Here is a 24,077-nt window from a genome sequence, read left to right as displayed (position 1 = left end):
GATTTTAGGCAAAAATGTGCCCAAACTCCTTTCCAGAGGAACTGCAAACTATGGCTTTAAGTTGAAAGGAAAAAAAAAGCAGAGAATTCACAAAGGTTGCGGAGTTGCTTCTGAAAAGAAAGTAATTCTTCATGAGCTGGGATGTATGTGTCATGCTAAAATTAACAGGTAGCACAGGAAAATTTGAAAATTCAAAGTCAATTTTTTTCTGTTGATGCTATCTTTAAGAAAATTCCCCTTCAGGAAGTAGTACTAGAGTCAGTGAAGCTTCTTTTTTAAAACTGCAAACGTAATGCATGTTAGCAGCATTTTCCTTTGCCTTCCCCCCCCGCCCCACTCTGCCCCCCCCTCCGTTTGGTGTTAATTGCTTTTTCAGGGGATTGGTGAAAGAGCGTAATTGCTAGGAAGTCCCATTCATTCACTTATCTTTGAGTGGTTTCCCGATGACTGGGGCCACCCTGACTCTAGTGACTTGCAGTTTCAGAAAATTCAGGTGGAAACAATCCTTCGATCAACCCCTCCGTTGCTGGCATTACCCTTCCAGGCACCTCCTGCCGCGCAGCAGGGGGAAGAACATCGGCTGTTGAAGAACCGGACCCCAGGGTACTGCTGGGTTTTGTCTCTTTTGGTGCAGAGGCCCAGCCCCTTTCACAGGGGGGGAGGATTCAAGGCGAGGGGCTCAGCGGAGCCAGGCAGGAGCCGCAGGCTGACCCACGGGGGCCACAGGGTCCCACTCCACCCTCCCCCCAGGCAAAGGCCTCGGGCGCCTCCCGGGGCTGCCTCTGTCCGTGGTGCTTAACCGGCCCCGGGCCCTGCCTGCACTGCTGCCAGGTCTGCCTGCGCTCCTGACCACCCTCGCCTGCTTCAGCCCTCTAAATTCGTGACAAAGGGATTCCCGCAGCCCGAAGCACCAGGAAGACAGCAGGCAACGTCCTCAGCCTTGTTCCTCTTGCCAAGATGAACATCTTGATGTTACAGAGATTATTATTATTTTTCATGGTGGTTTAAAGATTTCTTCCTCCAAAATCGAGCTTTGGTCTGTCTGCTAAGGAGGTTTGGCCGATCACCACTGTCTGCACGGATTTCAAGAGCTGCAAGACCAAGCTTCTGCTTGTGGACTTGTTCCAGGCACCCAGAGTTCAAGGCAGAAGACGTGGTTCCTCCCTTACTCAGTTACAAAGAAACAGAGACCCAGAAATCGCATTCCTCAGGGCTGGCATGGCTTCAGAGGCAGCAAGCCACGCTGCTTAGGAACCCTGGTCTGAAATCTCAGGACTTGCGAGGATCAGGTCCTTCGCCTTTTGAAGCGTACCGTCCCTGCCGGCTTTCCTGAGGGGCAGGTTCCCTTTGGTCTGCATTCTGCAGGGCCAGCGGGGGTTGATGGATCAAGGAAAGGAGCTCCAGGAAGGGTTCTGAGTGGTGTGGGCGAGGCTCAGCATCCACACAAATTGACTCTCTAAGGCATTTTTGTATCATTTTCGCAGATCTTGATTGTATCTCATGGAGAATCAGAATATGACATAAGTCCCGTAAAGGTCATCATCTTAAAGCAGCAGAGCGGTAAATGACACTGAACAAAGAGAATATGGTTAAAATACACTTCTGTCATCCACTTGTTCACCTAGCTCGAGAGGTGACCTTCCTTTATTCTAAAGAAAGCTGTTACACTTTGTGAAGATCCCGCTCTCTTTGAAGCTTTTCTGAACTTTGTGCAGACTGGGTGGGAAGCTACGACCACGCCTTGGCTAGAGAGCTACAACTCAGTCCTGAACTTGCCCCAACACAGGGATGGAGAGCAAGCCCTATTCTATTGACAGAGCCGCAACTGTTCCAAGGAATCTGCAGCTGGATCTCCCCACCAGGACATACGCAAAGAATATCACATGTTTATTTTCACTTTTAAAGTGTAAAACGTATCTAAAAGGTGATGGCGTATTCATTTAAACTCTTCCCAATCATGGCGATTCTTAAACCCAAGCACAGAAGTATGTAGAAGTTTAAAAGTCTCATAGTTTCAGACTCTAGCTAAAATCATTACAAATCTTCAGTAGCATGTGACAGAAAGGAACCATGTTTTCAGCTGCCTTCATCTGAGCTCCACCGAGCTGGGCAGCTAAGCTAATACATAATTACTTGAAATTCTAATGAACGTAGGAGCCAAGGGAGCTGACGCTGCATTTCATGATCTCAGAGCACTGGTCAATGTTCTTCTTGATCCTGTAGAATGTTTCCACATATTCAGAACGGCCCAGAAGTTCAACAAAATCTTCGTCGTGAGTTATCACCAGAAGCTGAAAGTTACGCTGTTGTGAGCGGCTTTTTATTATCCTACAAAGAGATATTATTTAGCGTATGTTTGTCTAAATCACACTCTTGTTTGTAAATACATAGTACGAAAATCATTAACTATTGATAACGAATGACATGAACTGTCAAGCAATCTAATGCAGATTAGCAACTCTTTTACCCATACAAAAATGAATCCCAAATTATTTAAGAAATATTTTTCCTCTTTCAGATAAAGGAGAGGGAATCTAAAGCTACTGCTTTGCATGTATACTTGCAGATGCCAAAAAGATGTGCCAGCTTAAAATGTAATTCACTTCTGCCAACCACGATTAACATTTGAAAAATATCCATCTTTAAGCTTCACATGAAGAGATCACTTACTCCACCAGGGCGTGTGCCAGAGACTCTATGTTTTCTCGGTCGAGGTTGGTAGTGGGCTCATCTAGTGCCAATATGCCGCAGTTGAGACAGAACGTTTCTGCTAGAGCAAGGCGAATAATAAGAGAAGCAAGTACCTAAGGGGAAAAACACCACAACACCAAAATCTCAGTCTTCAAAGCGCTGCTGGAGGAACTACACGTAACACGCTGGTTTTAAGGGTGACCAGTTTACATAACAATGGGCTGACAGGTCACAAAATGACAGTGACTAATCACTTACTGAAAAACTATGTTAAAACTTCAAGTCTGAACTGAAAGATCCATTCTACAAAGTACTGTTGGAAAAATACCCTAGAATCAAACACTCAAAATTCAGGAGATACTGGAAGTGAGGGTTCCAGTCTGACGTAAGGATGCTACGACTTTGCCATCTGCTTTACACCTACACTCCACTCAGGCCCCACCCTAGTGCAGCAGGGATGGTGGAAATTTGCTCGTGTATCGCTCAGTTTGAGTTACCAAACTCCTTGATTACTTACTAAAAGTGATGACAGCAGGATTTACCACCTTACCTGTTAGTTTTGTATTAACATGCCTCATCATATTGTTATTAGATCTCCTGAACTAGTGAAAATTACAGAACACTCGATGGAAACTGTGCTGCCAAAAATACTTTCCAATTATCACGACTGCTGGCATCACAGTTCATGATCAAAGAAGAATTCTCAGAATATAAGCTAAGAAACTGTGAACAAGTTTCACTCTCATTTACATAGGACTCTAACGTAACATCCTAGACTGCTTTAGGAGAGGACACATTTTTTGCCTATACTGCTGTTTTATCAGACTTGGATTTCCCCCCAAATTAGTATGGAATTTTCAAAACAAAGTACACACCTACACTCAGGTGGGAATTAATTTGACAGCATTTTTCATATTCAAGCAACAATAGAGCATTCACCTTCTCATGAGTCTCTTGCTGTGTGCCCTTAGAAACATGGTGTATCTTTTTGTTCCCTTCCTTGATTTCATTTTCTATTACTGTCTGTACCATCTGGTCGTGCAAAAGGCCCGGCTGCCAATGAAACCCCGCTGAAGCAAGCAGCACAGTGGGAACTGCTGCTCTGGAGGTCAGGAAGCAGGCAGGTTGTTACTTCAGAGAACGGCAATTCTTCCTCAACTTCAGAGGGCTAAATCTGTTGCCATCACAGCCCTTTCAGCTACTGCAGAAGAACAGGAGCCAGAAAGCTCCAGCTCCCACTGTCCAGGAGGAAGAAGAATGCATCTCCCTCGGACATTTGCAGTGCCCTCTGGCTGGGTTGTCACTGGCACCTTGCATAGAGCCTTAAGTGTCGGGAGAGCTCTCCTGGGCTCTCCTTTCCAGTGCAGCAGGCACAAGGGATGGGCAGGAAGAGTTCCAGCAGGGAAGAAGTAAGAGCAGCCCAGGCTGCGTTTTTGTCCCTTTCTACTACCTCTGCATTTGGGAAGGCGGCTTGTTCTGGTGGAAAGGGTTCATCTAAGGAAGCAGCAGGTTTCCTGCTGTAATACTGCAGGTAGCTTTGGTTGCCCAAGCTGCATAACCAACATGCCAAGGGTTATGGCTACAAGTATAATGTTCTTTTTCCACACCTCAGTTATTTATTTTTTTTTTTAAAAAAAAAAAACAAACAAACAAACAAATGGTGATTTTGGAGGCAGACGAACAAGGCGGGTTCTTTTCTCTTGCTCGGGAATATTTTAGATGTTCTGTCACAACATAACAGAGATGGAAACAACAGCTCTTGAGCCCCAATGTGTGGAAGAGGTGTGGTTAACCATGATGAACCTCTGATCGCTGGTACTGCCCAGGCAGGTGTGACATCAGCCCACTCGGTCAGCGTGTGTTATTAAAGCACCGAGGCAGCCAAATGGCTGGACTGCGGAGCCGAGAGCTGACCCAGCTAGGACAGGATGAAAGGCAGCGCCTGGAAGCATGGCATGGTGTGATACGTGGTGACACGAACTGAAAGGTGACATTCAGCAGCAGGGGAGAGTAGTGTAACTTGGAGAAAAAGAGGTCTTACCCCACTTGGAGAAAGACACAGAAAAGACCGAGGGCCAGTCCTCAGGAAGGAAAAATTCTGGGAGCAAGTCAACAGACCTAAAGCTATGGGAAGCTCAGTGGTAACCAGCAAGAGACAGACTGGGAGGGTTTGAAATGAGGAGAGGGAGAAGTTGAACCCTTCACTCTTGCAGTGACTTAAGACTGGTCCCCAACCGAAGCAATGGATTTTGGCACCCCAAAAGAGGGTTCAGATGTTCAGAATCACGTGTGGCACACTGTCAGCAACATCCAGACACAGGGAAGGAGAGTTGTGCAGAATTCTGAACTAGAGTTGGAGCCACCCGTTCTTCAGGGTCGCCTCAGAACGCATTACTCTTCCGCATTCACCTGAGGCAGTTTTCAGGATCTCGTTTACTGCAAACTAAAAATAAAAAGCTATTACCTTCTGCCCAGCACTGCATCTTCCTCGCATATCCAGTGCCGTGTCTCCCTTTATCATTACTACTCTATAATTGTAACTTCTTCTTTTATCAGAGGCGGAGACGTTCTCGTCTGCATCAGAACGTATTTCTATGTATTCAATATCTGAAAATGGGAAGGAGACAGTTTTTATACTATTAAAAACTTAAAAATACCATAGGATTAACAGGAGTTGAGATGTATAATAGGCAGTAACCACAAAAATTGTAATCAGAACTCTGACTAATAGATACATCTTTGAAACTGATTTTTCCAAAACTGAAAGAATGAACTCATGCAGTTCCCCTGTGTCAAGGAAACCTTTACCTTTGGAAAACATGGAAAAGAGAAAATTAACTCTACTGATCCTGTAACTTACTACATAAAGTGTAGTAAAAGGATTATAGTGGTGAACAACAGATGTAGCCTTTAGAATGGAACCAACTATTTTCAGATCCTGGATTTTCAATATTTTGAACACTTTTCTGGATGCAGTGCTCAATATCAAATGGATACATATAGACAAAAACTACAAAAAATTACATACCTTGTCCTCTGTAGGTGCTCCGCCAAAGGTCACGAATTATTTTGTTGATTTCCTCCATCTTCATGCTATGAAATGTCATTATTGCTCTAAAGAAGAATAACAAAAAATGCAAATTGTTATAGGTGAACCGCTACAGACTGCAAGGGCTTTAAGGAAGGCAGCAGCTCCCTTTCCATTCCCTAAATACTTCTACTAAAAATATAATAAATACTAGTTCCTTTCGAATGCAGAAGTATCTAAAGACTAACCACACTCTATTGCATGAACAATTCTCCTCTCACACACAGCTCACTCTCAAGAAGTAGGAGACTAATGAAGACAAAATGATCTGCAGTCACTCAGAGAACAATTTTTACCTGACTTTGAGAGATTTGTAATTTATGTGTGAGCTGTATATTCAGACTGACACCAGGAATGTGAACCTGATGTTAAAACAGCAGTGGTGTCACTTGCTGGCACGGTCCCCCAACAATGCAAATAACTGGGTCTCAGTAGGAAAGCAAAGCCTGTGAAGTTTTCCTCAGAGAAGAGAATTCTTATCAAGAATATAATTTATAATTACCCAAACTGATGCTATGACTAGAGCTCCCTCTCCTTCAGCAGCAAGAGTTACATAGGATGTCATTCACAACTTCCAATTTAATTTCCCTGGTTAACATGTCAACACGACCTCAATAATAGATGATTCCTTACAATAAAAAGCATTCGAGAAAGGACAGGATGCTGCATTTCTAACTTGTTTTTTTAAAGAAAAAGTAGTCTGTAATGAAAAAAATGCTTGCTCAATTTATTGTGATGTCATCTTTAAAAAAAAAAAAAAAAAGGTAAATAAAACGCAATTCTGAAATGGACTTTTGCATACACTTTTCCTACCTCCCTCCTTAAAGGAATTATCTCCACCTGTTCTGGGGAATAAGTATCAACTCTAATAGGATTTGTTAAGTCTGAAGAAAGAAGACAGTGTTTTCAACTGTTTACTTAATTAAACCTGAGAATGCATTCCTCAGCAATATTTATCATAAACCTCTAAATATTAAGTCAATAAAGATCAGCTGATAGGACAGAACGCCCAAATGTTGGTCTTCCCAGCTACAGATATGGCTTTCAATCTCTGGCCATTAAAGTTAACATTTCGTCTCACCGATTTTTCAGGCGATTACCAAAAAGTGATGCTTATCTATTTTTCTTGAAATTACAAGACTGATTTCCTGTTTTGCCTTAAACAGAAACAATAGATGATTTGATACCGTACAAGAAGGTTCTGAATTCTAAAAGGGAAATTCTTGGAGTGCATTTCCATTTAAGCTGAAAGGGAAGAATTTATACTTGAACAATTCAGATCTTCACAAAATAAATTCTGCATTAACTTACATTCTAATATTATGTTTAACTTTACTTAGGTACATGACGTCATTAAAACTGCTTAAAACAGGGTTCCTCTAGACTATCTTTTCAACCTGGAAAGTTCTCATCTATTTAGTTTCTCTTCTTGACTGTTATGCTGTACCCTCAACCACGTTACTGCTCTTCTGTGCTCCTTCTCCTGGCACTCCTAGACCCTTTTTCAAACAGGAGACCAAAATTCCATACTACATTCAAGACACGGATATACTGGGAATTCTTTTTAGTTCCTAATATTCAACTTATCTTTCTGTCACTGAGCAACAGTTTCCTATGTCCTGAAACGTATCCACTGACTGCAAGATCCTTCCATTGTCCATCAAGCTGCAACAGCTCATTGCAATGCCACCATTGTCACGGAACACACAGGGGTTTTAGGAAGTTATATGTTTTACTTTGCCTAAGTTTACAAATTTTGAGATGCTGTTTTTGGCCAGTCAGTCCAAGACTAGAAAACAAGCTTCCAGAGGAAGCAGAAACAATCACAAAGTTTCCTAGGCTTCCCATCAAATGCAAGAGAAGTTCCTTTTGATCTTGCCTTCTCTAACATAGGCACACAACCACCTACACTGGGGAAGGGGAAAACACATGTCTATATTGTAATATTCTTTAAAGAAAAGACAATTGTTTACTTGAGAAGATCATGGGGAACAAGAAAGCTACCTGGCATATCTTACTCATGGTAAGGTATCAATGCTAAAATACGCTGCTACAGAAATGAAAGCAGTATGAGAGACTACGCAAGGAAGACCTGGGGTGATAATGAAGGATTTAAACAACAGATTTCACTTTTCCTAGACTTGTACCATGGAGTTTATGTATTTTCAGATAACATGTGAGACAGACTTGTGAGAAACATCCTCCCAATTACCCACTGCATATCCTGTAACACTCTCCTCCACTTCCCTCAAAACCAAACCCCACCAAAATCACGGGAAGAAAGGAAAACGATCAGCAATTTTGGGAGACACACCTACAAAAGCTTCCTACAGACACCTTCAAGTGGAAAAAAAAAAAAAGGCTACAGAGGAATAGGGACAGAGGAACAGCCTGCGGCTGTTTTCATACAACATCCAAAGTTGAACGTGTTTATTGTCAGGACATTCTCTAACCACCACAGCAGATTACTTCAGGCCAAGAATTCAGCACAGAAGGCTCAGGTGGGTGAGGTGTTGGGTTCACTCACTATTGTCTCTCTCAACTTGGAAATGCTGCATTGAAAATATGAGTCCTAACACGTACAACCAGAACTCAGAAATGGTCCTACAGAGAACTGGGAATAAAATTATCATGCTCACTGGACGCACCTATGAGTACATTAAACTCTAATTATTACCACCAATGCATTCACTGTATATGTATTATACACATTAACTTACAAATTTCCTACATCCGACCAATCCTGTGCAGTTTGTAGTATATTTTCACCAATTTACTTAAAAAGGTGTACCTTGTTACCTTACATTAATGTTTAAATGCCGGATTTTATAAAGAGAAATAATTATACATCTCAAAGAATGATATCAGTTTAATATTTCTAAGTTACCCCCAGAAGTCTGAAATTGAAAGCTGCTTTTGCATCAAGGTTATCAATAACAATAAAGCCTAAACCATTTCAGAGTTACCCTGATACGGCAATACTTACTTATCCAGAGCCTTGTAGTAAAGGTCCAGATCTTTGTTCACTAGCTCTGTTGTTCTCATAACGATCATCATCTCCCTGTATTTTTCCTCGGCATCTTTGAATTGTGACTCTCGAAGTTCCTTTTTAAACCGAACGATCTCTTCCTCAAATCCACGTTGTCGGCCAAGTGCAACATGATGGTTTCTTTTCAGAGATTCTATTTTCTCCTCTAAATGTTTTTGTTCACTGTGAAACCATAATGGATATACAAGTCTTTTGTATTTAGTGTGTCACAATTTTGTAATCAGGGTTCTAATTTTGAGTTTACGCTAGACAGTAGCTCATTATATTGTAACTGCTACAGACTTTATTACAATTACAGTAGTAACGTCACTGAAATTAAGGCGTTATTGAAATAAAAATATTTTTAAGTTTGCTAAGAAGACATTCAAATCACTATTCTGAGTGGGAGAAGCAAGTTATCAAGTTCGAATGCCAAACTGCTATATGTAGAAACATACAAAATAATTAATTTCACAGGTGGAATTAAATTGGGATAGTGAGCAAAATAAGATTAATTAATTGGGTAACTTCTAGAAAGTTCAAGAAACAGTTCACACCTAAGAACCAGCATAGGGCTAATTCCTTTTCAAACGTGTTTATTATCTAAGCAATTTAATATTAAACTACTGAAGTCAATACAAAATTCGCTGCTGAGACCTAAGTGAGGAGACTGAAATCGAAAACCAAATACTCTCATCCAGAGACATGAATTACTTTTTAAATGTGGATTTAGCAGTGGAAGTCATTAAAAAATGGAGTAGGTAGAACAGGTGTGGGCACACGTGTACACGTATGCACTTCTAGCCAGAAGCACTACACAATTTCACCGACTCATTCATGTCGTCGTCATGGGAATGTTACGAGTTTGAAGGAGGAAGTGGTCTGCGTGAATGGGGGGAAAGGTGGACCAGGCAACACACCAAAACCACAGTGAATATTACAGTCAGATAGGCGGTGAATCCTTGTGCAAAACATGCTGCTCTGTTTCGAAGAGGCTTACTTTTTCATTTGCGGGACTTTCATTTCTCCCATCTCCTTCACAAGTTGCTTTATTTTGTCTTCAACGTCTCGCAGCTCTTCATTCCGTTTCCTCAAAGTGAGATTATCCTCTAGCCACCTTTCCTGTATCTATCTCCACAGAAAGGAGGAAGTTGTGTAATGTTTCTGTATATTGATTCTTAATTACAACACAACTCTGAAACATGCCACAAGCATAAAATAATTGACGACGAAAATTACCACAGCGAGAACTTATCTTGTGCTAGAAATAGGGTATAATGGAAACCAGCAGTATTATTTTGTACTTCAATCTGAAATAATACTGACAGTATTTACTGTCGCAGGTGAACACAAGAGCGATCCTGTGTGTGAATATCAATCAATGTTTCAAACAGGGCAAGTGATTTAGGATGAGATTTAACAAGGTGCCCCATCTCAGTTCTACAACTTAGACAGCAAGCGGTGGGGCAGAATGAGGAAAGACATCTTTCTTCTAAAGAGTGTAAACGGTATTTGAAATGCATACACAAGAATTTAAAGCACACAACAAAATCTGGAGTAACTAGCAACTTTCGGTACCTGCAACAGAACCACCTTACAGCTGTCTTGCTCTCCCCACAAAGATACTTTTGAAAATGCTGGCTATTATCCCAACAGACTTAACCCTTTTGGAAATACCACAAAATGACAGAGATTAAGTTTCCTAAAACACATCTGCTTTTGCATATACAAATCTCAAGACTTTTTTCAGCCTAGTGCATGTGAAGCAGGTATTCTGACTAACAACTGATTAAGTAAAATTAGGAGGAGACAAACTTTGCACCACTACAGACCTAGGCAGCTTTAAACCAAAACCAGAAATTATTTCAACAATGCAAAATATACTTTACTGTAAAACAACGCATCTACCTTTTGAGTGTCAATATCTTGTCGAATCATTTCCATCTCTTTACTTATTTTTTCCTTCTGTTTCTCACAGGCAGCTAACTGAGAATTTACTTCATCAAGTTCAGACTCCTTTTGCTAAAGAAATAAAATGATATACAATTTATATTCAAAAGTGCTTTTAATGTCAACTTTTTACTGACTGGTTTTCACATTACCTTTTTATAGTCGTCTTTTCCTTGTTGAATATAGTTTTCAATTTCTTTCACATACTTGTTTATATCTTTAACTTTCTCTTTTATGCCATTTATCTGCAGGGAAAAGATTTCAAATGAACTGTAGTCTTATGTCCAAGAACTGATGCACTCTGTATCAGATACTTGATAACACCACCGTCAAAGTACAATTCCTTACCACAACTCCCTTCCATTTACTAACAAAGCCTTCAGCTTTTGAAATCCAGATGCTCCTTATTACCATGAAAACGCCTTCCAAAACAAATGGTAAATCACTCATTTGTGCTCACACCAGAGGGCCACTTCACCTGAGAAAAACAGCTTTGGCTCTTGGCAAAGACAAGTTACATCATCATTGCTACTCCTCTTAGATCTATTAGGAAGCGCTTTTTAAAACCACTGGTCACTAAATATTGCCAAATGGCCCTAGAAGCCTTTCGGCAAGACTGCCAAAGGTTACTTACAGCTGAGCTCATCTCCTGACTTAGCTATGTTCCTTTTCTGCCCGAAAAGCTCTGCCAATCTAAAACATTTGCTGGAGTCACTGCTGCTTCCTAAAAGCAAACTCATTACCGTGGCTTCCATCCACACCCAAAAACCAACACAGAAACCTCTCTCCCAGCTATGCCAAAAGCAAACCAACCTTCTCTTGTGTTTCTTTATTACTTGCAGTCCTTTTATTAATTAAATCCTCCTTCTCCTGCTGCAGTTTTTCTAAAGTTGCATCCAAAGGAAATACCTGTTCTTCTGCTTCCTGAAAAGTAGTTGGAGAAAGTCCTTTTTATTTTTCTCATTCTGTTGAAGATCAGTAATTTTCCAAGTATTAAAAAAAGGGTGTGTGGTTACTTTGGGTTTTTTGGGTGTGTTTAAAAAAAAAAGATGTGAAAATACGTATTAATAAAGTTCTGGAAACTGCCAAAGATATGCAACAGCAGCACAGGACAAACATTTAAAAATACATCTTATTTGCTAGGATTACAGGCAATATTAAATATAACAAGATTATTATTTTTTTCCCAGGACAACAAAGCTAAGTGCTAAATAGTTAAGAGTATTTCCTACCTTGATCTCTCTGCATAAGGACTGAACCTCGGTGGTTAATTCCACTGTTTGCTCCTCCAGTTGCCGACGACGCTGCATGTTGCTGGAAATCTGAAGTTTCTCTGCTTTAAGCTCATTAACTGTACTCTTCAGCTGCTGAATCTGATTTTGCTGGTCTTGCTTGCGTTTTTGATTTAACTCAATTTTACCAGTAACTGGGATGAAAACAGAGAGTGAAACAGTCAATTTGTTATTAAAAACATTTATTGTCTTCCTTATGAAAATTTAACTCTAAATTAAGCTAGTATGATCCCCCCAAAAATCAAACCAACAAACTATTAGAACGCAGCTATTTCAGAATGTAAAATAAGTAAACTAACATTTTAATGGCAGGAAGTTTGGAACAGTGATTTCAATACAAAAATGAAATACTAGTTTTATTTGACCTACCTGTATCCCACAAGTGTTTTTTCTCTTGTTTTTCATGGCTTACTTGTAGAACAGTTCTACTTAAATCGACCCCTAGCAGCTTAGCCTCCTGCTGAGCAATTCTTCGTTCAACATCCCTAATATCCGTCTGAAAGTATGAGGAAAAGGACTATTACTATTGTATTACTATTTAACAACGTATTTTTCATCTTTGGCACACAGGAACAAGCTTGGGGCTTGATGCACGCATGACTCGAGACCTCCAAATTGATCCCCTCTGCTGGAGCAGTATCACCTCATTAGCAGTAAGGTTATGTCAGCCCACGGGCTGCTGGAAAACGGAATTCCTAATTGTGAGAAGAAATCAGTCAGTGCAGATTGGGGGGGGGGGGGGGGGGCTCTTGACAGCCCCAGGCTCCCTCGAACAGTGACCTGTGCCAGCTGCCCCTGCAATGACAGAGCTGCTGGAGCCCCCGGAGCTGCTGCCATCTCCCACCTGTGAAATGCTCTCAGGCCTCTGCCTGGCCCCAGGTTCTCTGCATAACTGTCCCTCTCGTGGTTCTCAGTCAAGCAAAGATTTTGTGTTGGTACTAAAGGCACGAAGACCATTGAAAACAGTCTCTTACGTCACAACAATAAGTGCAGCGCAGCCATTCCCCTTTTCCACACACCCAGACGGCACAGAACAAGGAAGCACGTGCGACAAGATTTTGGAAAGTTCGCAGAGTAGATGCTGAGAATACACTGAACTGTAACGACTGTGAGGACTGAAAACCACTCTGGTATACTTGTGGTCATGCTCAAGTTGTGGATGATACCCCTTTTCCCAGTTACTACAGCACAGAATTGTATCAGAACTCTGGGGACTCTGGTCCTCAAAGAAAAAATCATTACATAAACTCCAAGTTTTATTAGTACCAGGATCACCTATGTTATGCTTGAAAAGTCTTGAGACCTCAAAGCTTTGTCATATTACAGAAAAACTACATATTCAAACGCTAGCAAGTAAGCACTATTTTATATATTAAAGGAAATGACCAAAGCATACCTGGTACCTTTCCATTAGTGTTATATCCTGTAAACGTGCCTTGGCACCGTTTTCCTGAGACAAAGCTGTCTGCAAAAGCGATTCCTGTTCTTCTATCTCACCCTTCAGGCCCGTTAAATCCCTGTTTGCATTCTGTATCTTGTTCCTCAAGTCTGGTATGTCCTTGTCTTGGAGTTCAACTACAGTTCGCCTTAAATAAGTAAAATACGAATCCGTAAAATTTCCTTTGTCAAAACCAGCAGCATAAGTTCAAGGCATTCAATATCACAACATCTGTGATATGATTTAATAGTGGGAGACTAAATTTAGCCCAAATAGTCTCCCTTAACCTTGTCCATGTTCGATTCAGCTTATGTGGTATACCCAGCTAAGGTAATGCATCCCTCATTTTAGACAGGAGGGATGAAACAAACAAGCAAAGTCTCTTTTGGATTTTAACTTCATGACAGCAAGTGCCATGAGAGGGTCTAAATCCACTGTGCAAGAGTGCCCTCTTGTGAAGGAAAGCTCTGCCCTCTAACGTGTATTCTCCAAACTCAGAACGGTCTGCAAATTTCTGGAGAACAGGGTCTCTTCGCCTACTGCCGGGAAACCTGCATACTCTACTCTCACCTTAAATGCTCTTTATATGCCGAGAGGAAAAAAAATCAGGACTCTGACAAAACCTCTTTAGGGCTAGTGTTACTTGTTTATGTTCTGGAGGGAGGCAACAGGAAGAGAAAAGGGAGGCAACAACAAAACAGCCTTTTTAAAGCTTTACATAGCTTTAAAAATACAAACTAATTCAGCCTGGAAACTGGAAGATATTGGAGGCACGTTTTCAGACCTTGTTAATACACTTTGTATTACCTTGCAAATTAAAAAAAAAAACACACCCAAACAAATCAAACAACATAAAAAGGTTTTTTAAATAACTACAATAAATAAATTCAGCCCAATCTAATAGGGGTTATCGATATCAGAGACAGAGATGCAGTCTCAAACGATGGAACTACACATGACTGAACCTCAAGGCACCATAAATGGCATTGGGAATCCACTACAAACCCAGCAATGCCTTTCTAGAACGTCGTAATTCACACAAAACTGCCAGCAACAAAAGGTACAGTTAAAGGAGATACAAATCAAGATATTATTAAAGGGTGTTTAACATAGGTTCAGTTCCCTTACTGTCATTTCAGCATTTTTTAAGAAACATATTTAAGGTGACACAGTATGAAAAACATTTCAGTAGCAACAAAAACAGCCTGTCCATTTTAAATTACAATGATAAATAACAAGGAGGGGAACTGTGCCTGTAGAGTGTAAATAATCAGCAGAAAAGTAAGTCTATAACCACTTTTTCTGCCTCGCTCTTATGAGAAGGACCGAAGGACCAGAAATACCAAAAATATAAAATAGTTTAATATTAAAGTCCAAACGGGCAGATACTAGCAAAATAGTTATCTCGGCAATGAGATTTTTTTAACGAATTAACTAGCCCTAAAGCAAAGCCTCCTTGATGTCTGAGTAATATTTAATTATCAAAACCCAAGCATTTGAAAGACAGCGGCTTGCAACAATCCAGTTTGCCAAGTACTTTACCTAAGGGGTTTAAGACTCATCATTTCATCACGTTTTTTCTCTTTTCTTTTAAGCTCAGACTCCGTTGACTTCAGTTTGTCAGGCGCAAGGCGCAGCTTAGACTGCAGGTCACTGATGACATCTTGCAGTTCGGTCTCTGTTTGAAAAACCCTCTGGCAAACTGGACAACACGACTGGTTCTCCTCTGTCAGCTGTGTAATGAACTGCGAGTAAACTGCCGTGGCTCCAGCAAGCACAGCTGGTTTAAAAAGAAACAAAAGACTTTGTGGTGAATAAACAGCACATCATCAGCTCTAAACTGGGCACCTACCATAAAGGAAGACAAAATTATAACCCACAAAGGTAGGAAACCGAATCGGCCCTAAGTGACCTGGTCTGAATTCGACGCTGGCCCTGCTTTCAGCAGGGTGCCCTAAATCACCTCCTCCAGCCCTCATCAACCTCAACCACGCTATGGGTCCCTTTTATCAGCCCTGCAGTCAGCAGCAGGCCCTACGGGCCAAGCCCACCCCAAGCGGCTGCTTCCGTAAGGGCTTCACCCCCGGCCGACCCATGCACCCAAACGTTTCCTTGGCTTCGAGAAGGTCGTGATCTACACAGGCACCAAGCCAGGGAGTACTTCATCTACAGGAATAAGAGAATTAACTGAAAGAATTAAAACAACTGATCCTGCCTAGGTGTAAAAAAGACTTAGTAGCAGAGATAAGGAAAATTGATCGAGCAACACTCTCCCTCCAGTCAGTTCCTGTGCCTATTGTCTGTCCTGCAAAAGGGACTGACTGTCTCGGTATCTGTGGCCTACATTTAAAACAAGCTTTAGGGAAAAAAGTAGAGCTATACATGAGTTTACCTCGCTGTTTTGAGCTTTTTTCAATTTCATCTTGGAGTCTGTTCAGGTCACTGTCAAAATCTTGGCTTCCACAAACATCAAAAAGTTTTGCTTCGTGAAGGGACAATTGTGCTTCTTTTTTTTTTAGCTCATTGCTGACATAAGTTCTATGATATTCTACCGAGGCCAGCCGTTTGCTGAAACATCAATGCGTATGCTCTTGTATTACAAAAACCCAAAGATTTCAAAGCAAAAGCAAAACCACGGGAAGTTAATCTGAAATCGATACTACAGAGCTGTTCACTGGTTCGTTAATGATTTTTCAGGAAGTCTATAGCATCAACTTTTTATTAATCTAAGCGCAGCACAAAGTGCTTCATTTTAATTCCGTTTTGCTTTCTAGATGCTTACTGATAAGAAACTAATTTCTAACGACAGCCATACAAAACTTTATAGAATAATACAGTATCAACTTTCTTCCCCTTCAGCAGTACTGTCCATGAGATATTACTGAGCCTCTTAAGCAAAGAACGTTAGCATCCTTCTATTCATGTTCCATGCTTTTGAATTATTCAATAGTCTTTATACTTAAGACGTTGGGTTTTTGTTCTGTGGAAGTTTTATGTGTATCACTGCATCGTGTGCTGGTGTGACCTACTCCTAATAAATTATTTTGTATAATCACATGAAATCAGGAACAGTAACCACACATGAACTCCTGATAGAGTCACCAACCACCATGTGACTTACAAGGATGTCACAAGACCAGCAATTCCCACTCCCCAAGCACATTCATTCACCTGGGATCAGCACAAACAATTAAGGATGTTCCAAAACAGCATTTTGCTATCTGCTTTTAGTGCTCCCTTTGACACCCCACAAACGCTGTGGTTTCATCACCTAGCACAACCTGCATCACCTACACATCACACAAATTCTGCAGGATGCTTTCTTTGATTTTGCAGATACCCAAATAAATAACAACGAATTAAAGTAACGAGTATGTTAAGCGTATTAAACTTTCCAACTTTAAATTCATAATTACATAAATACTTATGGAGACATAATCAATTAAAATTAATACCTACTTAAGATCAGCAAGACTATCCCTTGTCTGATTAATCTTTCTATTTTTATCATGAAGCCAGTCTTCAAGTTGCTTTTTATTTGGAAAGTATCCCAACAGTGATGTCAGTTCATCAGAATGTCTTGATTTGACTCTTCTAATCTGCTCTTCTTTGTCTGCCTGAGGAATCAAAGCATTTTCAATTATTTTTTTCAGTTTAAGTCACTCAATGCACTCATGGAGTCAATGGCTTCTACAAAGTCAGAAACTTTACATCTGACTGTTGATAAACACCCAAACCCCACACAAATCTTGAAGGGATTGCGTTACTTTCATGTCCCTCTCTTATGAGATGATGATAGAGAAATTACTTTGTCTTTCTTCAGCATCTCCATTTGGGTAATTGTCATGGTATGTAGATTCAACTGCTCCATCTCTTGGTCCAGCTTCCTAAGGGCTTTGTCCAGGTTTATTTTCTCATTTTGCAGAGTTTGTACTTCCAGTTCGAGTGCTTCTACACTGCTGCTCCTCTCAGCCTTCTCCAGCTCATGCTCCTAAACAAAAAATAAAAGCCCAGGAGACTTAAATAATTACACTAATCAATAAAATCCTAACTAAAGGGAACAGAAGCAAGCTCCTAAGCTGCCCGGCAGCAATGTCATTACCCGTCACAGGAATGACACATACAGGATTTGTAAAGAACACACGAAAAAGTGCACAAAAGTTGCGATGCTGGCGTGGGGAAAACCCACCACAGATTTAGTTTGATTCTCTGTATTTCAGCATCTACTGGACACTAAATTTGGAATTATCCTAGTGCAGAAGCTAGAAGAAACACTGTCAAGCACTTAATCCACACACACTAGCAAGCTTAAAACACCTGGCTCCAAAGGCATAACCAGCTGTTCAGCTGGGACATAAAATGCCCATAACTTTATAATACTCCATCAGATAAACCGCTCATAACCAACTAGTCCATCTCACAGACAAGTTGTCTAGAAAAATGTAGGCAGTGTAGCACTTCAGATGATATTTTCCTGGCCCAATAATTTAAGACCCACTGATCTCATGGTACCAGCAGCTGTGGCGATCACCCTGTTTACAACTCGCCGAGCAGCAGCAGTGTATTCTACGCACGCACTGGTCAAAACCAAAGAGAGAACAGTCCCTGCCCCAAAGGGCGCATCATCGAAACAGACAAAGCATAGAGAGGGCGTTTAAAAGGGCAAAAATGCAGCAGATGGAGTAAACATCAAGGGGTTGGTTTGTTTTTAATGCTAAAGCCAAAAAATTTTTACTTCAAACTTCTGTAAATTTTTCAATTACGTTAACCTACCGTCTCGACAATCTCCTGATCCAACTCCAGAATTCTGTCTGAAAACCCCTCCAACTGCTGCAATTCATGTTTTACGTTCTTCAGCTCGACTTGTTTCTTATTTTGAATGTCCGATTTCAGGTCAATGGTTCTTTCTAATCCAGTTTTCTTGTCTCTTATTTCATCTATCTGTTTCTGTTTCATTGCTTCTTTTCGTGCAAATTCTCTCTGAAAGAAGTCAGCAGTAATATAATCATTTTTTTCACAGGAAAACAACATTTAAAGGCACATCTTCACACCAGCTGGCAAATATTCACCACTGTAACACAAGACACTGAAATACTTAGATAAATAGAACTTGTCAAAACTTTTCTGCTGAAAAGTTTTAATAGGAAAATGCAGATGCATCACACCGGCAGTGTTCTATGACAGCAACTCCATTTTGAAGAGGACTTCCACAAAAAGTTCCTTATTTTTAAACCAGCTGCTCACTGTAATTCTTCCTCAGGCTTTTCAGCTTGTCAGTGACCCACCTGCACGAGAGAGCTGCTGGGAAAAACCAATCTGAAGATCTGCCTGTTCAACAGCTCTGGCAATTCAGATCACTTCATGACCACTCTCAGGTCCAAAAACTTCCATGGAAAGCTTCAGGCAACCCATAATAAAGAATTCCAGAAGAACAAAAACGGCTTCAGTTCTCCCCCCACAACACTCTTCTTCCTCCCAGCACCACGAAGACACACATGGGCCAGTAACACACTACTAACCAACACTAACTACACTATTAAAACAACAAAATTCTTACCAGCAGCTGATTTGCCGCTTCTGTATCTCTGTCCTGTCTCTCCTTCAGCAACCTGTGAAAGCTGGTAACGTGCCTTTCATTAAAAGGTGCTCGCTCAAACCCATCTAGTTCCAGCTGCGCTGCCAAAGACTGAATTAATGAGTCCCTCGTTGCGATGTGTTCCTGGTGACGATCTGCTTGCAGCTGAAGACGACCTTCACAAAAAGAAAACGAGGCACAAACACTCAAAACCTGAGGCAGAAGATACATTTAGGGTTCCAAGTCAGTTGCAACTATTTCTTAGTCTTTGAAACGTAAGGATTTTTAAACTACACATAAAGCTCCAGAGTAAAACCAAGCTGTGGCTATTTCAGGTAACAAAATTTTTATTGATTAAATAAATCAAGAATTTAAAAGCAGCTTCTTAAAACACTAAAACTATTGATCTGGTAAATATAAACAAAGACCAAACATTTTATGTAAGCATGTATTTTGTGTCTCAGCTACTCCAGCTTTACTGAAATTCCCATAGTCCAGCTAAAAGAGAATATACGATACATGAAAGAATATTATCCCAGAGACCTCTCAGCAGGCCCCAGCCCCAACCTGAGACACTGAGCACCGCCAGCATTCAGCTCTCATGTTTTTCTTGGTTAAAACACACCCAGACAATCACATCGGGTTAACAGGCATTGCCATCACCTAGAGAAAGTACAAGCTCAGACAGGGAGAACAACTGGGTTGTAAAAAGCCAGGCCGACATGGATCTACGCCACCAGAAATCATCTAGTTGGAATATTTTCATAAAGAACGGCCCATTTAAGAACAAAGGTACCACATGTTGTAATTACAGCTCAGAACAACAAGGGCACATCAGAAACTCCAGGAGAATGCCAAGACCTACCCACTGTGAGAGTCTTGCACCATAGCGTGCAGCTGACTCCAAACTCACACACATTTTGGGGGTTTTCCAGTCCAAATCCCTTCCATTCTTACCAGTAGTTCCATTTCAGACCTCAATCACATCAAAAAATAAACAGAAGGTTATAGAGAAAGTCTAAAATACCTCGTTCAATAAGTAGTTCTGATTTCTCACTGTTAAACCTCTGGCATTCTTTAGTGGTTCTATCTAATTCACGCTTGCAGTCTGACAATCTCTTCTCCTTCTCGTTCACTGTTCTCTGGTGGTTCTGGTATCTATCCCTTAGTTGTTCATCAGTTCCTTGAAAAACCTGTACACCAAACACGATACAGAATAAAGTTAGCTTTTTAACTACATTTATAAGCCAACTAATGATGTTTTAAAAAAGTACAGGTTTTACCATGACAGAGTTCAAGAAAAAAAAGACATAAACACCTCCCACACAGTATTTCTGTACCAAGACATATATTTAGAAAAATTAAATACGCTACAAGCAAAACTGGAAAAAGAAAATCTATTTTCCTTAGGCTGATAAAACAAATGCATCCAGATTTTTACCACTAAGGAATTTCTTTCAGTTTTTCAAAATAGTTTCAAATGCCTTGTCACAATCACAACAGAAGACTGACAATTATTTCTTATTTTAACAGCAAGAAGTAAAAAATCTCCAGGGAGATGGATAATATTAACATCAGGAGACACCCTGCACTGGTCAGACCAAGTGCTGGCTATCACCAACACTCAGTGAGAGGCAGGTATTTTCAAGTTACAGACTGCAGGGCAGCGTTACCAGTAATTAGCACTTTTATGAAAATTTTTGTCAGTATTTGCCTTCCTGGCAAGTCTAGGACGGCGGGAAAAATTACAAAAAGCAATTTAATTCAAATTACACAGAAACTGATACAGCTTTACCGAGCCGTACTTGCAATATCTGATAGTATCAAGCGAGCTACACAAACAATCTTCACCAAGACCTGATGCACAATAAAACAGACACTTAGTTCACTGGGTAGCAAAAGACAGACTGAGTCTTCAGCAGAAAGGGTGGCAGCAGGGAACTGAAAAGGCCACCTTTTCCATCTTCTGTTGCAAATCCTGATTGTCTTTCTCCATCTGCCTCCTCCTACTCTCCAGGGCCTTTACATCGTTGTCTAGCCTCATTACTTTTATGAGATTCTGTTCAACTGCTTCCAGAGAACTCTGCCAAGGGAAGAACAGTGTAAGTAAAATATCTCACCAGCCTGTGAATCCCATAATCAATTATTCTATACAATATAGTCAGTCTAAGTGTAAAAGCTTCATCTTTATAAAGTATTTTTTAAAAACAAGGAGGTTTAAATTTTAGTTCAGTTTTTGGTTTAGTTACAGTTTATAATAGTTTTAGTTACCAGCTAAATCTGAGAAAGTCAGATTTTAAATTAAGCTACAAAAAACCCCAAGGCTGCTACAAGAATTCCACAAACTACGTTCTCAAGCCTCCAGTGACTGTTTACAAATCAGACCAGCATCTGTCAGCTTTGCTGAGGTACACTTGATTCTGCTTCAGAGCAAAGGATTAGATAACACAACATAAAAGGGTAAGATTTTAATCAAGAAATTTGTCCAGCTTTCACATTTTCTGTGTTCTTTATGTGCTGGTTTGTATTAATGTCTGTACCAAAGCCTCTCCATAATCACCATGCAAATTACCTTTAGAGGATCAAGTTGACTCTCAATAGATTTTACATTCTCCTTAGAAGCAGCCAGTTGAGCCTCTCTGTTGTTAAGGTGATCCTGGATTTCCTGGGCTTTTTCTTTATTCTGTTTTAGGTATTTCAGCTCTGTCTGACACTCTTTCACTTTCAAGCTTTGTTTCAGTCGTACCTGACGGAGAGTCTCGAGTGCTTTAATATACCTTTAAAAAACCCCAAAATTTCAGATGCTATTGGCAACACTGATGTATGAAACAATGCCTTAGACATTGTCATTAACACCTACATTGTCAGGCAAGACATTTTCTCACCAAGTTTCTACGTAATTATAGTAAAGAGAAAAACCTTGTTGCTGAAAAGATCTCATCAAACTTTTGTTTCAGGGCCTTCCCTTCACTTAGTGGCCAGTTGGATTCTTCTTGGTGGCAGAAAATGACGTTGTTAATCACCGATTTGGAAACACCAAGGGCGCTGATCATCTCTCGATCAATTTCTGCACACTTGGAACTCAGACTGACCTTCTCGCCATGCCTATGTAGCACAGATAAAGAAAATTCTTTTAACAGTAAACTGCATTTTTAAGAGTATAATCTCATTGTAACATACCGATTCAAAAACTTAACAAGTAACAACTTTTAAGCATATAATTAGCATGTTCAACACATGCATTTAACACTGTCAGTATTTGTAGCCAAGACTATCACACATTTTAAAACTATGCAGAACCACCAGAGGGAGCAAAAAACGATCTTGGATGAAGTTAAGGGAACACAGTTCATAAACAATGGAGATCAGAGTTAAACACGGGCCAGTAATGACCTGAAACTGAAAAGGGTGCTAAAGGAAGTAAAGCCTACATACTCCACACAACTCTACTTTCAAAACACATCATTATTAATACAATTTTCAAATAAATGCAAGTTAACAGATACAAGTAGTCCTTAAAAGTGGTGCTATCAAATGTAGTATTTTTTGAATCAATTAATAGCTAAAGCAGTGAAACTACACAGCTTTAGTCTAAGAGCACCAGTAGCCACTTCAAGGAATACATTACAAAGTTTTCTCTTGTTTTATACACAAAAATATACAAACCCCAAACCGATCTTCATGCCAAAGTAAGAAAAAAAAACCCTTGAGAACTTACTTTGTTCTAGTAATGACAGCTTCAAGTGTTTTAAATTCTGTTTTCTTGCCTTTCTGGGTACAGACCATGGATCGCTGGACAGCTACGAGCTCTCCATTTACATCTCGAAACTGTAATCGAATCTGAGCTCTAACGTCTGTTTCATTTGCAACCTTTAGCAGAAACAAAAAAGCTAAATAAGGAAAGTTCTTCTCAACATCCACACAAATACGTGCCTACCCAGCTGCGGGTCATGTTCTGATCTCCCCAGCTCTCTGCTTTCCCTGGAACAATGTGGTCAGCTCTTGCCTGCCTAGAACCTGAGCATCCCTGTTTTCATCACAACCCTGAGCGGACTTAAGTATTTCACTTAGGAGCAAACACACATTAAATGTAGTCACTATGACTTTTACCTTTGGATCGTGAACAAACGAGTTTCCTTTGGTGCCAGGAGGAAAATCTCCAGTGGATATGTATTTAAGACATTCAATGATAGTCTAAGAAAACAGAAATAAGCGTATGGTTATAACGGCAATTCTGAGTAAACAAGACGGACTACAAGCAAAAACACAGTAAGAGCCCAAATATTTACAAATGAGTTAAATATGAGAGAAGAGGGAAAGAAGAAATAACATTTTAATTTTTGAGTATCATGAGAATATGGTACTTTGCAGAATTGGTTTTAATCGGGATCTGGATCAATTTCCAATGAAAAATATCAACCAGTGCTCTGCAAAATCCAGGCAGGAAAGCAGATCTCTAATAATGCTAAACAGCACAATACTTACAGTGAACAGCACGATATTTGCAATATTATTAATACCTTTCTGTAGAGGTTATTATTCATATTCTGAGGCCTTTCAGACCTATTTACAGTTCAAAGCCAAACACATAGTAAGCCTTACCGTTTTTCCTGCACCATTTGGTCCCACCAAAATAGTCAATGGACTGAAGAAAGTGATAATTTGTTTGTCTTTATCTTCTACCCCAAAACTCCTCACTCCCAGGATACTCATTTTCTCAATCTTCGACATTTCTGCAGAGCTTCTCTTCCAAAGTCAGAAGTGCAAACGCTATAAATCCTGCAAAATAAAGCTTCGTGAATAATCTAGAAGGCAAAAATCACAGCGTATTACTGAAAGCTGACAACGTATCTATATAAGCACAAAATATTAGGAACATCTTTAAAAACACAGCTAAGGCTCTTCAGTTATGGCTCAGGGTACAGACCATACGAAGGCAAAACTTCATTTTTTTTAAACTGAGAAGCTAATCAACTCCAAGTTAAGAGAAGTGGAGTACTATTTATCATTAAATC

The 24,077-nt window shown here is 40.3% G+C and overlaps 1 protein-coding gene across 1 annotated transcript; it reads right to left on the bottom strand.

Annotated features, from left to right (window-relative positions):
- Positions 1 to 1,940: 1,940 nt before the first annotated feature.
- On the bottom strand, positions 1,941 to 23,793 carry RAD50 (RAD50 double strand break repair protein). Its single transcript, XM_086470966.1, has 25 exons — positions 23,665 to 23,793; positions 23,173 to 23,256; positions 22,781 to 22,932; positions 21,982 to 22,167; positions 21,635 to 21,839; positions 21,017 to 21,145; positions 20,090 to 20,255; positions 19,045 to 19,238; positions 18,261 to 18,467; positions 17,296 to 17,478; positions 16,947 to 17,104; positions 15,880 to 16,055; positions 15,030 to 15,267; positions 13,446 to 13,635; positions 12,419 to 12,545; positions 11,990 to 12,183; positions 11,571 to 11,681; positions 10,910 to 11,002; positions 10,716 to 10,829; positions 9,808 to 9,935; positions 8,766 to 8,990; positions 5,720 to 5,805; positions 5,156 to 5,298; positions 2,671 to 2,804; positions 1,941 to 2,328 (listed from the first exon to the last, which is right to left on the bottom strand). Exons 1-25 carry the CDS (start codon positions 23,791 to 23,793, stop codon positions 2,142 to 2,144), a joined length of 3,939 nt encoding a protein of 1,312 aa, XP_086327092.1. The 3' UTR covers positions 1,941 to 2,141.
- Between the last annotated feature and the right edge of the window lie 284 nt (positions 23,794 to 24,077).

The sequence above is a fragment of the Leptosomus discolor genome, chromosome 10 (assembly GCF_034619465.1).
Source record: "Leptosomus discolor isolate bLepDis1 chromosome 10, bLepDis1.hap2, whole genome shotgun sequence".
In the NCBI taxonomy this organism is placed as follows: Eukaryota; Metazoa; Chordata; class Aves; order Leptosomiformes; family Leptosomidae; genus Leptosomus; species Leptosomus discolor.
This window is presented reverse-complemented; position numbering and strand designations above follow the sequence as displayed.